The 16,928-nt window shown below is 41.7% G+C and overlaps 1 protein-coding gene across 3 annotated transcripts; it reads right to left on the reverse strand.

The window, feature by feature from the left end:
- Nucleotides 1-1,381: 1,381 nt before the first annotated feature.
- Nucleotides 1,382-12,462, reverse strand: LOC130190714 (stromal interaction molecule 2-like). Of its 3 annotated transcripts, XM_056410265.1 has the most exons (13): nt 12,414-12,455; nt 12,221-12,286; nt 8,531-8,661; nt 7,325-7,436; nt 7,120-7,231; nt 6,912-7,027; nt 6,552-6,729; nt 6,278-6,455; nt 5,962-6,123; nt 5,671-5,771; nt 5,336-5,589; nt 4,486-4,666; nt 1,382-4,327 (listed from the first exon to the last, which is right to left on the reverse strand). In XM_056410265.1, the coding sequence occupies exons 3-13, from the start codon at nt 8,579-8,581 to the stop codon at nt 2,881-2,883; spliced, it is 2,892 nt and encodes a 963-aa protein (XP_056266240.1). In that variant the 5' UTR covers nt 8,582-8,661; nt 12,221-12,286; nt 12,414-12,455; the 3' UTR covers nt 1,382-2,880. The 3 variants fall into 3 exon arrangements, with proteins under 3 accessions (XP_056266240.1, XP_056266239.1, XP_056266241.1); XM_056410264.1 differs by having other exon boundaries at nt 12,221-12,462; XM_056410266.1 differs by lacking the exon at nt 1,382-4,327 and having other exon boundaries at nt 4,583-5,589; nt 12,221-12,462.
- Between the last annotated feature and the right edge of the window lie 4,466 nt (nt 12,463-16,928).

A 16,928-nucleotide genomic window follows, 5' to 3' on the forward strand; every position in this document is an offset into this window, starting at 1 on the left:
GGATGATGGGGCTCACTCCAGCCCTCACTATTGTCGCCTCTGTCCTCTCCTTCATTTTGGTTTATTACATCTGTCAGAAAGCAGGTGTAGTGTCACATGTTTTTCCGACTTTTGTTCCAAATGAATTATCTTAAATCAATCATTTCACCGCACAGGGAGGCTGTCATCATATCATATATATATATATCATATATTGGCAAAGAGGAAGAAGCTCATTTGTGATGATGCTGTGATAATTTTTCCAGGCGAAGAATCTCAAGTTCTGCAGGAAAGCCCTGACCCCGGGGGGCGAACGAGACGGGATCAGGTAATTTGGGAACTTTATTGAGTCTATGTTATGTACATTAGGTGCGACTCAGCATCTCTTTGTCTTTGCAGTTGTTTTAATGTGTCGCAGTCACAGATCTTTAGCTGTGACAGCACCAGAGGTGAACATAATGCTTCTAACCAACAAATGTCAAATTGTCTCTCAGGATGAAGATGCGTGTTTCACTCGAGTTGTGTTCCGGCCAAAAGGATGGACGAACGCACCAATAGGCTGAGGCCGGACGGCACAAGCACGTTGGCTTTACTCGAGCAGAAACCAAATGGAGTGAAATGTTTTCAAATTCAAAAGGTTCAAATTCAAGTCCAGGGCTGCCGTTTCCTCTTGTTTGTTGTTCTGTGGTTGAAGCAACGCCTGACGCAAGCCGGTGCAGGCTTTTGCTTTATTCTGTAGTCAGGGTTAGAACCAACCAGACAGCAATGGTCTCTCTTTTTCTATCTGACATATATTCATGTTTACAATGTTTAAAATGTACCTTTCTAACATTGTTGCATGTTAAGCTAGAGCCTTATACCTGCCTTTCATTTCTGATTAGTTTTAAAAAGTAGGAGAATGTGTTTTACTCTTTTAGAACATGTAACATCTAGATTCTAGAAAATAAAATTAATACTTTTACACTTGCTGAATTCTTGTCTGCAAATTCCGCACTAATAAAAACAAAATATGAACAAAGTCAGTAAAAGTCCCCCTCGTTGATATATATTGATATTAATTCATGCACGTGACAACATATCATAACATATTGTGAATGGTGATTAAAATAACGCGTGGTCCTTGTGATCAGTAAAGCTTGACAGGAAGCCCACAGGACCAGCAGACCCTCGGACTGCACACAGACTGACGCTGCAGACCGGTCACCCTGATGACGGTGCTGGTGCTCGGCATCACTGGGTTTCCTGTTCATCAGTCAAATCACATCGTAGGTGTTGAGAATACAGAAATAAGCATGTTTACTGGGGGAAATGTGGCCAATTCCAGGCCACTCTGCTGCCATCTAGTGGTAATGATGAGTACCCCCCCTCCCAACGCCTCCCCCCAAAAACAGAAAAAGTCATACTCCATTGAGACTTTATTATTTTTTAAGCTGCATGTCAACTTGTTACATGCCTTTTGTAAAGGTTTGAAAGAATTTACATGCAGGCAATGTTTAGATTCTATATTGTGGAATCATGCACAATGTTTCCTAATATTTAATTTCTTCTATCGTCACTTCTTGAATAATCAGATAACAACAGTCTTTGAAATCCTACATTCATATAAGAAGTTTAGTGCTTGTTCTTTTCTTAAACAAGAGACAGGATTTTACTAAATTATTCCTTATACTTGAAACAGACAAAAAAATATGACGTGAATATGTATTCCAATAAGCAAATTCAAAATATACTTAAATACATTTCAGAATTATTTTAATACCAATAAACTACTCAAGGTACTGACTTTTCCCTGTAAACAATAAAAGAAGCATTTAACCCATCAATCATTTGAAATAAAACAATGTGCAAGCCAGCTGCTCATGAGCGTTTGGCAAATGAATGCAGAACGTCTGAGTAAAACGTTGCTTGTCCCGGGCCAATCCACAGGATCAGGACAGATACTTTATTTAAATGGGTCATTATTAGCTATGTTAAGGTTGACCCATTTCCAAGCTCAGAACATTAAGAAGCAGTCTGCAGTTTAAATTATGATGAGTATGTGCATCAAAAAACAATATCATTCAAAAATGTTATGGCGTGTCCTTTAGATTTTACTGGCGAGAAAAAGCAGTAAGTCTAAACCCCAGCCAAAACTTCCTGCCACAACATATTCGCACAGACACACCATTTTTTACATAAATATGCAAACGTTATCGGACAATCTGATACAAATATGGTATGTATTAGCATTTTTAAAAAATGTAAAAATCGTAACTAATTATCTATTTGCTGGAGGCTATATTTTGCTAGTCCAGACCAATTCAGGTATCAAACAGATTTGATGCCATTCAAAACTAGCTTACAAATCCTCAATAAATCTTGAGTAACATTACATTGTCAAGACTAAATAAGCAACAATACAATTTTAAGTGAAGAAAAAGTTCAGGGTCTAAGCCTAAAAAAAACTCTTATCTGCTGTGTGGGTGTGGTTTCAATAATTTGGTGATCAAACATCCCACAACTGTCATCAGATTCTGATTGAAACATTCCCTCAACCAGATTGGTGCATGAGATATGTTACATCACGTTTTCACAACTTTAAACCGGTGAAAAGAACACAAACAACACAGAAATCTCTCATGTGAAACAATCAAAACTGTTCAGATGTCTTCACTGGAGGTTCATGTTGAATTCAAACATTGCCTTTGTTACACAGAAGAGCAGCACAATTTCATACTTCAACCATAGGCAAAGCCTCAACAAACTGCAGCTAATATAATATATGGTATCAACCATATGTCTACATAAAACTCAATAATCAAAAAATAATCAATTTCAGCTTTCTATGCCAGATATCGTCAATGAGGTCCTGCAACTCACATTTTCTGGTTCAATAAAAAAGGGAAAACATTCGAAGAGTGATCAGAGATTTTGTAGACCACTTTGGGACTTCTCTGGAGTTGACTCAGTTTTCTTTTTGAAAAGATTTTTGAGCTTTGAAGATTTCTTGCTCTTTTCCTGATGTATGTTCTTCTCCTCGCCGGTCTCCGGGGACGATGCAGGAGGCGTTAAAGCAATCCGTGACCGTGGCTCCACCTCTGCTAGCAGCCCGCTCTGGGGCAGGTTGGGTGTTGAGGCCGAGAGACTGGTTGGGGTCGTAGCCCCAGAGTTGCAGGACTTCTCGAGGATTCCATCATAAACCAGCTGGCTCAGCGGGCCAGCGAAAAGTTCTGATGACGAATTCCATGGTCCATGGGAGGTGAACATGAGGTCTGGCTGTCCAATTCGACATGGAGATGAACTTGATTCAGATGCTCCCAACTCCTCTCTGAGTACTGATTGTTTTGGTATTTCCATTGGAAGATCAACTTTATCCCAGGAGATCTTTCCAGTGGGAGTCTCTGTGGAAGTGTCAATGTCAATTCTTGGCATTTTCCTTTTGAGAGAACCAGCAGAAATCTCAAGTTCATCTCTCAGTACCCTTCTACTTGTTGACGGTCCTAAACTGAACTCTTGCTTCTCTGTAGATGATGAAGTATCCATAAGTGGGTCAAATCTCTCTCTGGGCAGAACATTTATGGAAGCAGTATCTGTAAAATAGTCCAGCTCATCTCTGGATATCTTTCTTGGTGGTGTTCTAGGGGCCTCAACCATGTTGTCTATTGCTAACACCCTCACAGAGGAATTAAGCTGGCAGTCTTCATTAGTCCATGTAAACTTTCTAGAACCTGTGTCGAAAGACGTTCCCATTGAATCTCTTGTAATCCTTCTGGGCACTGAGTAAAGCCGATGCTCAACATCATCTGGTATCATCTTCCTTGAGGCGCTGTCCATTGAAATCCCCATCATATCTCTTGAAATCTTCCTAGGTGCCGTAACTGTTGTTGCTTCTAATTCATTCCAAATTATCTTTCTCATGTCCAGAGGTAAATCACTTCTTTCTCTGTATATGTTCTTTGAAGCAGTGTCCATCAAATCTCCCATCGTATCTCGCTCTACTTTCCTGCCTAAGAATTCCGCATCCAACTCATTGGAAAGCACCTTTCGAACCGCAGCATCCATGGGAACTTCACTCCTGTCTCTGGATATCTTCCTTGACGTAGCCTCTATCAAAGACTCTTCTTTTGCCATCTTTCTGCAGCTGACGTCGATACAAGCTTCAAGTTCTTCGGTCAAAGTTTTGCGAACTGGAGATTCAACAACAGCTTCTACTTCTTTACTCAAATGCTTTGTAATGGAGCCGTCTGAAAACAGTTCAGTTTCATCATGATAGAGCTTTTGAGGGGACGTGTCAACAGGATTTGGGAACATTTTGCTGAGAGGAGGTGAAGGGATATATTCTGTGTCTGAAAACATCTCTTGGGAGTCTCTAATTAGTGAGAGAAATCAAAGGAAGAATAGGGGAAGAAAAGAGCAAGGAAGAGAACAAGGAAAGGAATCAAGGAATGGACAAACACTGATAGAAAGCGTTTTAGCATGAGCAGTGTGTAAAAACAAATTGGCCTCTGAATGGGCAGAAAGACATACTGTTTCTTTAGAGTTTTCAGGAACATTCCCCCTTCCTCACAAGGGTACGAGGCTCGTGTGGGGATCAGAAGGTCTGGTTCTGGGGAGATCATGGCGGCTGCTGGCTGAGGGATCGTGGCGGGACGCCGTGACCGACAAATGGTGGGTCCACGTATTTGAGGAGAGCGCTTGAGTGGTTGAACTAGAGGAAGATCAAAGATGAACCAATCAGCACAACAGATAAGACAAGTCATGACATCAGAAAGTGGTGACGCGATGAAGACACAACAATACTTTACAACTGCAGAGTTCTGGTAACATCAGAATCTGGCACGGCACAATTTGTCCTCACATCTTTGCATAATATCAAATTTAAAAAGAGGTGAAAACTAAGCGAGCCACTGAGGTAACACTGCCATCAGATGTGTTCACGAGTAGAGGCCATAAGAACGGCCCCCATTCTTGTGGTATTCACAACCGCGAACATTTTAAAAAGTTAAGACGTGTTTGCTGACGTATTTAGAAATGTTTTTCTTGGAAGGTGTTGATATTCCCAACATCCTTTTGACTGGGACTACAGATGAAAAATAGCCTCTTGGCTAACTCTGGCACATTTACTGAAATGTTTTTATGAATGTGCACTGTCCCTTATTAAATAAACCCAATGAAAAAGGCCTTTGCTTTGCTTTTAAAAGATGTATATCTACTATTGACTAACATAAAACATTACAGATGTTTCCATACAGAACACAAAGGGGTCTCTGAATGATTTGATGCATATTGAAAAGTGCGCGAATCCCGTGCCATGGCCTCCGCCGTCACTGGATCCAAACCCTTTGTGGACACTGGTGCCACCACTGCTGTTACTAACCCGACATCTGAGGTATGATTGGAGAGGCAGGCTCCTCTAACAGATCCTCCCTAGATCTATGCACAGAGCTGTGGCAGGACCAAGACGGCTGGGGCACTCTGGGAAACCCCAAGGGGATCGAGTCTGAGTAGAGCTGAGCAGTGAGGTTCGTGCGGCCGGGATTCCTGATGATGGGGAAGCCACAGAGGTGCTCGATCAGCTGCCAGCGATGCAGGCGCTCCCGCAGGCAGGCTGTCACTTCAAACAAGGAATTCCTTTGGGACGTACAGAGACCATATGTTGCATTACTGTGGCGGACGCAGACAAAACTTGCACATGGATAATTTCTAACTCACTTTGCCTCCAGGATCTTTGTGTCAACTTGGTCTAGAAAGGAGCTGTGTGCGACATGGAGAGTCCCGAACAGAGAGCTCCTCTTCTTCTTAATCCTCTCTGCCTGCAAGGGAACACAGGGACAGGTCAGTTGATGTCAGAGTAAATCATCAACATGGAAATTGCCTTTACACGTTTTGTAATTACTTCCTTGCATATCCAGTGCAGTCCCTTTAAATATCACCGCCGTGTTTGTCATGTGCACACCTCCCACCCCCCCCACCCCCGCACACACACACGACCCACGACAGTACCTCTTCCTTGGCGATGGCGAGCTGTAGTTCTGCTCTGTGCCTCTTGACATTGTAGTACTGGACCTCAACCTCATGCGTCAGCTGCAACCACAGCTGGAGGGCCTCGGAGGCAGTAGAGCTCGCCTGCATGTCCTTCTCCGCCTGCTTCAGCGCCCTGCGGACCTGAAGGGGGGGGGTCATCGGTCAAACGTTAGAGATCAGTACGTAGACATATTGCTGAAAACTGTCTGCAAAAGCTTATATTCTGTCCCGTAACTCCTTTAAACTTCCCAAACTAAAGCGTGGCAGACTAGCGTTGACAGCGCAGCGTCGATACCTGCAGCAGCTTCTCCTCTGCGTAGCGGAGGCGGCTGAGCTCGCTGACGGCGCCCTGCCTCAGCTCGTGCAGGCGGTAAGCCTCCTCCTGCGCCCCCATGATCTCATCCCTCATCTTCTCCTCCAGGTTCTGTTTCTCCTCTGCGACGTTACGTTTTTCCTCCTGCGCCTCCGCAAGTCTGAGCAAGGGAAGGGTTTATTTTGTTTATGCAATCAAGCCAAACTACATTTAACAATGTGCAGTAAGTGAGAGACACCGCTAGCCGACGACTTACTGCTCCTGCATGTCTGTGAGGCTCTGCTCAGCTCTCTGCAGACTTTCCAAATCTTTCATCATCCTGGCTATGTGGAATTTACTGGCTTTGTTCTGGGCCGTGGCAAACCAGCAGCCTCCCACTCCCATCACCACCGACACGATGAGCAGCAGGTCCTTCATGTAGTTATGAGGGGGGCCTGTGGTGCGATAGAAGGTCAGGAGTATAATTAATGGTGGATGGATCATAAATGCATCATAGATGATGGGACGGGACAACGGGTGCATGCCAGCAGCAAAAATTCAAGGAAGCTGGGAGGGTTTTTAGGTCTGCGAGGCATTGGGAGAGGGGAGAGGGGAAAAGGTGAGGGTGTGTCCTTACGTGTTGGCGGTCCAAACAGGACCACGTCCAGAGCTTTGATGTTAAGCTTCTGTTTGTCTCTCTGGTCCTGAACCCTCAGATGAACACTCAGGAATGACGGCTCGTTGGCTGCAATCCTGCACACAGGTGACAAAGTTCACGCGTTGCGGCCACTGACTTGTTTTTTCAACGACTCGCTCGGACAACAGCAGACAAGAGACATCCTCACCTAGGGAGTGTGTTTCCATTGACCCTGAAGTCCTTAAAGTTCCTTTCGTACTGGGGCAACTCGACAAAATCCTTCAGCCAGCGGAGCACGTCATCTTGAGTCCAATTATGGACTGAGATGTGAGATGGGCAAAAGGAGACAAAATGAGGCAAAGTAGAGCTTGACACTTTGGAACACACACACACACACACACACACGCACACACCTTCGGACAACTTCCAGCCCCTCCAGAGCTCCTCAACTGTGATGTGTTGGTCTTCTCTGTGCAGGTGGCTGTGCTTGTTGGTCTGCTGCTGCTTCATGTCCTCCATGATGAACTGCAAAAAGACAAGAGAGGGACAGAAGGAACAAATGAAAACTTTAAAGAACACGGTTCGGGGTCGCGGAGAACAACACTATAAACTGAACCTTTCTGTCAAAAATAAATTGGGTGAATGTGGCGGTGTGTTATGTATTTAGATTTCAATCTAGTCGGAATAAGGAGTGAGTCTTTTGAGTCTGTATTTATTTAGAATGCCGGCAGGAGAATGCGTGTCTATTGCAAGTGTGTGTGTGTGTGTGTGTGTGTGTGTGTCTTGGTGCTGTCTTGGAATGTGTCCTTGGCTGTAAAGTGAGGCTACATGCGAGGGCTAGAGGGAATCTTGTTCTGATGAGCCCAGCCCCCTCCACCCTTCTTTAAGTCTCTATGGCTACCGCAACCCGAGCCCCAGGATACTGTATCCCTGAGTTGCATTCTAGAAGGGATTTACTTCCAATGTCACATACAAACAGAGACTCACACAGTCTTTGGACAAAATACTTATTCCCTCTGGATATCATGAACACGGAAATATTGTTTGGTTTTTGGCTCACTCACTAAATGTCTTTGAAGAGAGAGAGAGAAAAAGGTTTGGTGCACTAGACTGCAAAAAAGATAAGAGATGACAGCTATATGTATCAAACCTACATCATTTTGTAATATTTAGGAATTCATTGTAACAATTTAACTTGTATTTTTTTATTGAATTTAATGCAAACAAACAAATAACTGAAGTCAGGCATTGCTATTAATTCTGCAGAATGCATTTCTCCACTGAGGCGAGCGGTGTGTCTTTTCGAGTTTGTTTGTGAAAATGTCCAAGTAACTGGCGGAAGACTTAAGTAAGCTGGAGACAGGACATATTAAGATGAGTTAGGCTGTCAAGTATGACTATGAAGGTCACCAGTGTTGCAGTATTCTATTCGAGCAAACCCACTTTGACACCGAGCCAAAAGCAAAAGTTATACCGTTGCTATGCTTGACTCGTCCACCAGCCTGAACAGCTGTTGTTGAACTGCATTACCACGTCTGTCTCATGCAACAACATGCACTCACAAGGATTTTATAGATAGGAAAACGGGGTAAACATCTCATGAAGGCCGAGTGCTGTACCTCCAAACTCTCCTCCACCTCGATCCCTCCGTCCTGGTCATTGTCCATCATCTGATGGATGCTGCGCAGGGCCTCCAGGCTGTGGCGATCCGCCTCGCTGATGCATGGTGGATACACCACCAAGCAGGGGTCTACATGGGTTAAGGGAGGCAATTACTGTATATCAACTCATATTTCACTCAACGTATCCATCAGCCATCCTTTAATGAAGCTCAGCTGTTTAATTTATCTATTTATAACACTTACAAATATTCCTTTTGGAGCAGGGATTCTCTCAGTCCTGAGTCATTGTGATTATTTTAGTTATACATGGAATGCTCATTGCCATTTGTCGGATGATTTATTCATCCATCTCTGCTTCTGTACATCAGAAACATATCATGTTTAGCCTTTTCAAAATCTGTGCAAGTTAATGGCCATGGTTACTCTTAAAATATAAACGAAGTCTGGGATCAAAGTCAGCAATTGTTAATTACGTGTTTAACTAAATGAGTCATGCGGTCATACCGTTAAAACCAATGCAATATAGAAAGACAGAAAAATGTTAATGTTCCCAATGTGTTTCCTGGCTGTCTCTGTAAATCAAACTCAAAGATTCTAAACCCCTCAAACAACTATTTGTCAGCGAAATAATTATTTATATGGATATTTGGTAATGTTGTTGATGGATGCAAGTCTTAATCTTGACATTGGAGTGCAAAGTATTCAGATTCTACATATTGTATACACTCCAACCTGGTTATTAACTGATATGCTTTTGTTACCAACGACCTTCCCTTCCAGCCCTTCCTATAAAACCAACGTCTCCCAACTCTGCAGACTTTCATTTAGCCTGACCCGCTAATGCTAATTGGTAGCAATTGGTAGCATCAATGTTAGCATTTACATATCCCAGCCTTGCATGTAAACTCAAATCACAAACGTTTACAACCGTTTATATTGTATGTTGTCAATGCAACAGACTCAGCAAACAATAATCATAACAATATTCAACATATTAGCAATTGGCAAAAGTGAATACCGCTAGCAATTATAAAAGCTCATTGGACAGGTAATGGCCCTCTGAACGGTAAGTTGAAAACAGTAAAGTCTGGCTACATGTGACAGTAGCATCGACCCAGCAGTTTATGTGTTGCTCTTTATGTTCGGTGACTCCAGTATGAAATCATGGTGGACAAGATAGCTAGCTAAATAGTCAGCCCCGACTTGAGGAAAGTGTTTGGCGCTAATAGTTAATCCACACCCTCTTGTCAAAGCTGAGGAAAGCATATGGCTGTAGCCAGATAATCAGTCAATAACACTGAAAAGTTCATGTTCAAGAGGCATTTATATTTTCCAGGATGAAGGCTAACATTTGTGGCATTAATTAATTACTCTAAAAAAGAATATACTACATATATAATTTATATAAATTAATGATCAAATAACAATAATAAAATGCAATTATTTCCATGTAGCCTACTGTATTATGAAACACCTGAATAACGAGTATCGTCCTTTTGACGAAACAATCTCACCTAAAAATGCATTTAGTGGTGACACGGGCTGTGCATTGATGTTTCCAAGGTGCATAATGAAGTAGAAATAATGTCATCCAGTCATTCAAAGCATTTGTAACCAATATCAAGGAAAGTGTCAATATAAGCTATGTAAAGATTAGCATCATAACGCACCCCAAATGTCAGTCTGCAGAGCACCAAGGCTTCCATGTACTTCTCACTTTGTTTGATTTAAGACAGAATTAAACCCCGGACCTAGACATTGACATGTTTTGGCTACTGTTTGTATAAGTGCAAATAGATTCAGGATACCAAAGCAGACTTTTACAGAAACAGTTTTAACCAACGGGGAACTTGCAACACAAATCTACAATTACAACACGAACATAAAACATGTGTGTTACAACTGGAACAGCCGCCAGGGGTTTCAGCAATGAGTTTGAGGCTCAATCTTCAACTCCAGAACTATTCAAGACAATGTGTGCCAAATGTACTCGGCCACATGCCAGCAAGCCCATTAAAATACCGGCCATCATGGCCGAAAAACAACTGTTGACTTTAAACCGTACAGTGTGTTCCAGGCTTTGGTATAATACGGGAACTGTCAGTGCGTTTACATGATGGTATAATTCGAATCTTGCTTTAGTCGGACTATGCTATCTTTTGGGGGATCTGCTATTATCCCAATATACATGGCAGTGAGTAATTCGAATCATTGGCCGAAAGCATGTCATATCCGATACGATAGGCGGCGCTGTTTTCATTACAACTCGTGGTGATACAGCCATTTCCGCTTGACCTCTTCACCACTACCAACAACAACCAACAACAACAACATCAACATTTCGAGAAAGATGGCGAACAGAGAGCAAGGTTAAGCTACATCCTCTACTATTCTTGCATGATGTTAATTGTGACATTATCGTCTCTTTCGACTCTTTCGACTTCCGGGTCACGACATGGGAGGGAGGGGGGAGGAGGGCGGCGGGATCTCGAGCATGCGCAAAGACGCAAAGTCCAGTTCCTAATCCAATTCACCGTTACATGCCGCGATAGTCGAATTATCAACCGGATCGGATCGAGTTATCCAGGGGTGTTAATCGGATCGTAGTCGGACCGCACATAGTCGAACAAAGGTGTTTACATGAAACGGATAATTAGATTTCAGTACGACTAAGCCAGTTATTCGAATGCATGTAAACACTAATGCAGGGGAAGATGACACACAGAGTCCATTTTTGAGCTCCGGGGAGATGAAGGGCCCAGGGGTCGCCGAGGGGTATGCTAGAGCGAGATGATATTATCAAACGGACCACCATGACTGCGAAACCTGTTAAGCATCTGGCATGCTTGGAGAAAGCACACAAACTGTATATAAGGAGGTCAACATGATGGTTTTCTGACAGATGTGAGTGGCTCTTTTCAGGCTATATAGTTATTAGGCCCGGTGATACATTGTTGAAATTCGTAACAATCTACCATTTCACTTAAAATGAAGACCGTTGAGAGTACTTAGCATAACCCATTATCTCATTCCCACAGCCAGACAAGGTTAACACATGAATCCCTTGGTTGTTAATGAAACTTGCATTTCTCAACAGTGAGGAAACATCTTCACTGGATGGGGTATTAAATATCAATGATGTATGCAAAGGCCCTCTAAAGAGAGTGTGTGTGTGTGTGTGTGTGTGTGTGTGTGTGTGTGTGTGTGTGTGTGGTTGGGTGGGGGGTTTGGGGTATGTGTGTGTGTGTGTGATCTGAGTCTCCAAATATGACTTTGATTTAATTTGTTCAACAGGTGAGCTGCAACACAAGTTTACAGCTATATTATAAAACCCACTGAAAGATTTTAAATTGTGATGAGTTTAGATTCTTGTTTCTGAAATATCTTTTTGGCAAAGCCTAAACAATTTCTACCAATTAGGTACATGTTCTGATATGCAGATGATGACTACCTTTCAGTGTCATAAAATGGCTTCAATGAATAGTCAAATGGATAAATAACACTTTTAGAACCCATGAATGGTTCATAGGTTTTTGAGTGGCTTGGTGTGAAAAATCGATCACAAATCATGAAAGATTAGCAGAAGCTATGCCAGTGTGTGAACTGTGACAGCTGGCACATTACTGACGCTGTAAATACTGTTTCACCAGGTTGAGAACTATGTTTTGTTGCTTTTTGTGTTTATACCTGTTGGGTCGAAGCTTGAGCTCCCGCTGGGGAAGGTGAAGCCCTGGAGGTCCCCGGTGCCGTGCGCTGCCACCAAGAGCACAGCGGGGAAAACGAGGAGCAAGAGCGGGGACAGGGGCAGCATTTCAGATGGCGGAGAGCACTGTCGTCCAGTCGAGAAACGATTCAAAACCAAGAGAGAAAGAGCACGCACGGTACCGGTGGCGGTCTGCTGGAAGCTGTGCGCGCGCCTGCAGTGATGGGCGAACCGATTCTGAAATCTGGCAGTCTGGATGACTCCACTTGTCAAAGCTGAGGAAAGCATATGGCTGTAGCCAGATAATCAGTCAATAACACTGAAAAGTTCATGTTCAAGAGGCATTTATATTTTCCAGGATGAAGGCTAACATTTGTGGCATTAATTAATTACTCTAAAAAAGAATATACTACATATATAATTTATATAAATTAATGATCAAATAACAATAATAAAATGCAATTATTTCCATGTAGCCTACTGTATTATGAACCACCTGAATAACGAGTATCGTCCTTTTGACGAAACAATCTCACCTAAAAATGCATTTAGTGGTGACACGGGCTGTGCATTGATGTTTCCAAGGTGCATAATGAAGTAGAAATAATGTCATCCAGTCATTCAAAGCATTTGTAACCAATATCAAGGAAAGTGTCAATATAAGCTATGTAAAGATTAGCATCATAACGCACCCCAAATGTCAGTCTGCAGAGCACCAAGGCTTCCATGTACTTCTCACTTTGTTTGATTTAAGACAGAATTAAACCCCGGACCTAGACATTGACATGTTTTGGCTACTGTTTGTATAAGTGCAAATAGATTCAGGATACCAAAGCAGACTTTTACAGAAACAGTTTTAACCAACGGGGAACTTGCAACACAAATCTACAATTACAACACGAACATAAAACATGTGTGTTACAACTGGAACAGCCGCCAGGGGTTTCAGCAATGAGTTTGAGGCTCAATCTTCAACTCCAGAACTATACAAGACAATGTGTGCCAAATGTACTCGGCCACATGCCAGCAAGCCCATTAAAATACCGGCCATCATGGCCGAAAAACAACTGTTGACTTTAAACCGTACAGTGTGTGCCAGGCTTTGGTATAATACGGGAACTGTCAGTGCGTTTACATGATGGTATAATTCGAATCTTGCTTTAGTCGGACTATGCTATCTTTTGGGGGATCTGCTGTTATCCCAATATACATGGCAGTGAGTAATTCGAATCATTGGCCGAAAGCATGTCATATCCGATACGATAGGTGGCGCTGTTTTCATTACAACTCGTGGTGATACAGCCATTTCCGCTTGACCGCTTCACCACTACCAACAACAACCAACAACAACAACATCAACATTTCGAGAAAGATGGCGAACAGAGAGCAAGGCGAAGCTACATCCCTCTACTATTCTTGCATGATGTTAATTGTGACATTATCGTCTCTTTCGACTCTTTCGACTTCCGGGTCACGACATGGGAGGGAGGGGGGAGGAGGGCGGCGGGATCTCGAGCATGCACAAAGACGCAAAGTCCAGTTCCTAATCCAATTCACCGTTACATGCCGCGATAGTCGAATTATCAACCGGATCGGATCGAGTTATCCAGGGGTGTTAATCGGATCGTAGTCGGACCGCACATAGTCGAACAAAGGTGTTTACATGAAATGGATAATTAGATTTCAGTCCGACTAAGCCAGTTATTCGAATGCATGTAAACACTAATGCAGGGGAAGATGACACACAGAGTCCATTTTTGAGCTCCGGGGAGATGAAGGGCTTAGGGGTCGCCGAGGGGTATGCTAGAGCGAGATGATATTATCAAACGGACCACCATGACTGCGAAACCTGTTAAGCATCTGGCATGCTTGCACTCTAAAAAAAAAAAAGTTGAGTCAACTTAAAAAAGTGAGGCAACCAGCTGCAAAGCCTTTTTGAGTTCACTCAGCTAAGGGCTAATGTGTTGTGTCAACTTATGATAAGAAGTTCACTCAAAGTGATATCTTAAGTTTGTCAAACATAACATTACTATTCAGACATACTTATGTATTTAAGTTAACACTACTTAAAATATTGCATTTGATAGTTACATCAACTCATGTACTTAAGTTCAAAACACTTAAAATATTAAATTGGAGAAACTTTAAATTGTGTGTTCTTGTAGATTAAAAACATACATCAACAGCACTTAACATTTTTTGTTGAGAAATGTTTTGTTGAGAGAACTTACTTTTAACTTAAAATGTTTTGTTGAGAGAACTTACTTTTAACTTAAAATGTTTTGTTGAGAGAACTTACTTTTAACTTAAAATGTTTTGTTACTAAATTTCACTGCCCATTATTTGAGTACACTCAACATTCTTTGAAACGTTGCCTTCATTTAAATTAATTTAAAATGTACACCGTTTTCTTTGGAAAAGTCAACAGTTAAAGAAAACAAACTTCTTCAAACACAAAATGTTTATTAACAAAAACTAAACATTTGTTTGCATAACTGAATTCCAGGTGTCAACACTTGAACATAGACAGCAGAGGGTCAACATCCTTAAAAATCAAAATGGCTGCATAAAGAAAAAAAAAGAAAAAAATCAGTTTTGTGAATCCAAAATCAAGGCCTTGAAACAAGCTTTGGAACATGGTTGTGACACGTGTGTAGCCGTCATGAGTAGGCCCCCCCTAAAGCACCAATAAGCAGCCAGAGGGATATTCGGTAATAAGGTTTATTCTGACAGCAGACTGTGTCTCTGCTCTCCACGCTCCTCTCATCTCCTGTCTGTCCAGCTCCTTTATGGAGACAGACTCAGATAACCAACACAGATCGTCATCAGCTGGACTGATTACCAATCTGATTACCAATCAGTCCAGCTGATGACAATCAGACACCGTTCCCTGAACCACACCCCCGCTCCACCCACTCTGCAGTATTCCCAGTTCAACTCCTTTCACGTAAGATTCCTCCGAGTCTGTATTCTACACAAAGACAAGCATACAGAGACTATAATAAATATTCACCGCCTCTTTTAAATTTTCATTTTTTTTCTTCCCATTCTGTAACAATACAATTTAAAAGTCAAAAGACATTTTTTATGCAGATTTAAAAAACTAAAATATACCACTTTCAAACAAGAGTCACCTCCTACACATTAGTATTATAGTATTTCAATCTTCACAGTCTGTTAAATTAAATAAATAAATTGAGCAAAATACAGGGAAACATTTGCTCTCACGGTACAGGCTCCCTTTAATTCAATAAGTGACAAAAACCTGAACTGGAGCAAATCTGCCATTAAACAATGGACAATATCCTTCCAAATCTAATCCATATCTAAATATAATAAACAAACAATGGTATCAAAAACCAATGTATTTTAAACAGGCGAAGAAAATATTTTTATATTATTTTATTATTTAAAATATAAGATTAAAGTAGTATATATATGTATTTACATATATATTTATGTATTTATATATGTATTTGTATATATATATATATATATATATATGTGTGTGTGTGTTTACTGACATACATGCGCAGTGGCCTTAGTTACCTCAGCAGATGCCCAAACCACTATATTAAGTTTTCTCAACTTAACATTTTAAGTGGATTCCACTCTTTACTAATGAAATTGACATTTTGAGTTCGTTCAACTTTTTTCAAAGGCATTTGTTGACTCAACTTTAAAAAATGTGTTCGGACAACAAATTTGAAGTTGGGCTTTTTAGAGTGTGGAGAAAGCACACAAACTGTATATAAGGAGGTCAACATGATGGTTTTCTGACAGATGTGAGTGGCTCTTTTCAGGCTATATAGTTATTAGGCCCGGTGATACATTGTTGAAATTCGTAACAATCTACCATTTCACTTAAAATGAAGACCGTTGAGAGTACTTAGCATAACCCATTATCTCATTCCCACAGCCAGACAAGGTTAACACATGAATCCCTTGGTTGTTAATGAAACTTGCATTTCTCAACAGTGAGGAAACATCTTCACTGGATGGGGTATTAAATATCAATGATGTATGCAAAGGCCCTCTAAAGAGAGTGTGTGTGTGTGTGTGTGTGTGGTTGGGTGGGGGGTTTGGGGTATATGTGTGTAGGTGTGTGTGTGTGTGTGTGTTCTGAGTCTCCAAATATGACTTTGATTTAATTTGTTCAACAGGTGAGCTGCAACACAAGGTTACAGCTATATTATATAACCCACTGAAAGATTTAAAATTGTGATGAGTTTATATTCTTGTTTCTGAAATATCTTTTTGGCAAAGCCTAAACAATTTCTACAAATTAGGTACATGTTCTGATATGCAGATGATGACTACCTTTCAGTGTCATAAAATGGCTTCAATGGCCTCAAAAAAGGGCTTTCCTGTCAAGTCAAATGTATAAATAACACTTTTAGAACCCATGAATGGTTCATAGGTTTTTGAGTGGCTTGGTGTGAAAAATCGATCACAAATCATGAAAGATTAGCAGAAGCTATGCCAGTGTGTGAACTGTGACAGCTGGCACATTACTGACGCTGTAAATACTGTTTCACCAGGTTGAGAACTATGTTTTTTTGCTTTTTGTGCTTATACCTGTTGGGTCGAAGCTTGAGCTCCCGCTGGGGAAGGTGAAGCCCTGGAGGTCCCCGGTGCCGTGCGCTGCCACCAAGAGCACAGCGGGGAAAACGAGGAGCAAGAGCGGGGACA

This window comes from Pseudoliparis swirei, chromosome 24 (assembly GCF_029220125.1).
Source record: "Pseudoliparis swirei isolate HS2019 ecotype Mariana Trench chromosome 24, NWPU_hadal_v1, whole genome shotgun sequence".
In the NCBI taxonomy this organism is placed as follows: domain Eukaryota; kingdom Metazoa; phylum Chordata; class Actinopteri; order Perciformes; family Liparidae; genus Pseudoliparis; species Pseudoliparis swirei.

Excerpts from the sequence above, each read along its gene's own strand:
- LOC130190714 (XM_056410264.1), bottom strand. The coding sequence starts at position 12,344 with ATGCTGCCCCTGTCCCCGCTCTTGCTCCTCGTTTTCCCCGCTGTGCTC. Across the intron at positions 8,662-12,220 it reads CTCAAGCTTCGACCCAACAG|ACCCCTGCTTGGTGGTGTAT; the intron begins GTATAAACACAA and ends TAACCCATGTAG. Across the intron at positions 5,590-5,670 it reads ACAAAGATCCTGGAGGCAAA|GAATTCCTTGTTTGAAGTGA; the intron begins GTGAGTTAGAAA and ends TACGTCCCAAAG.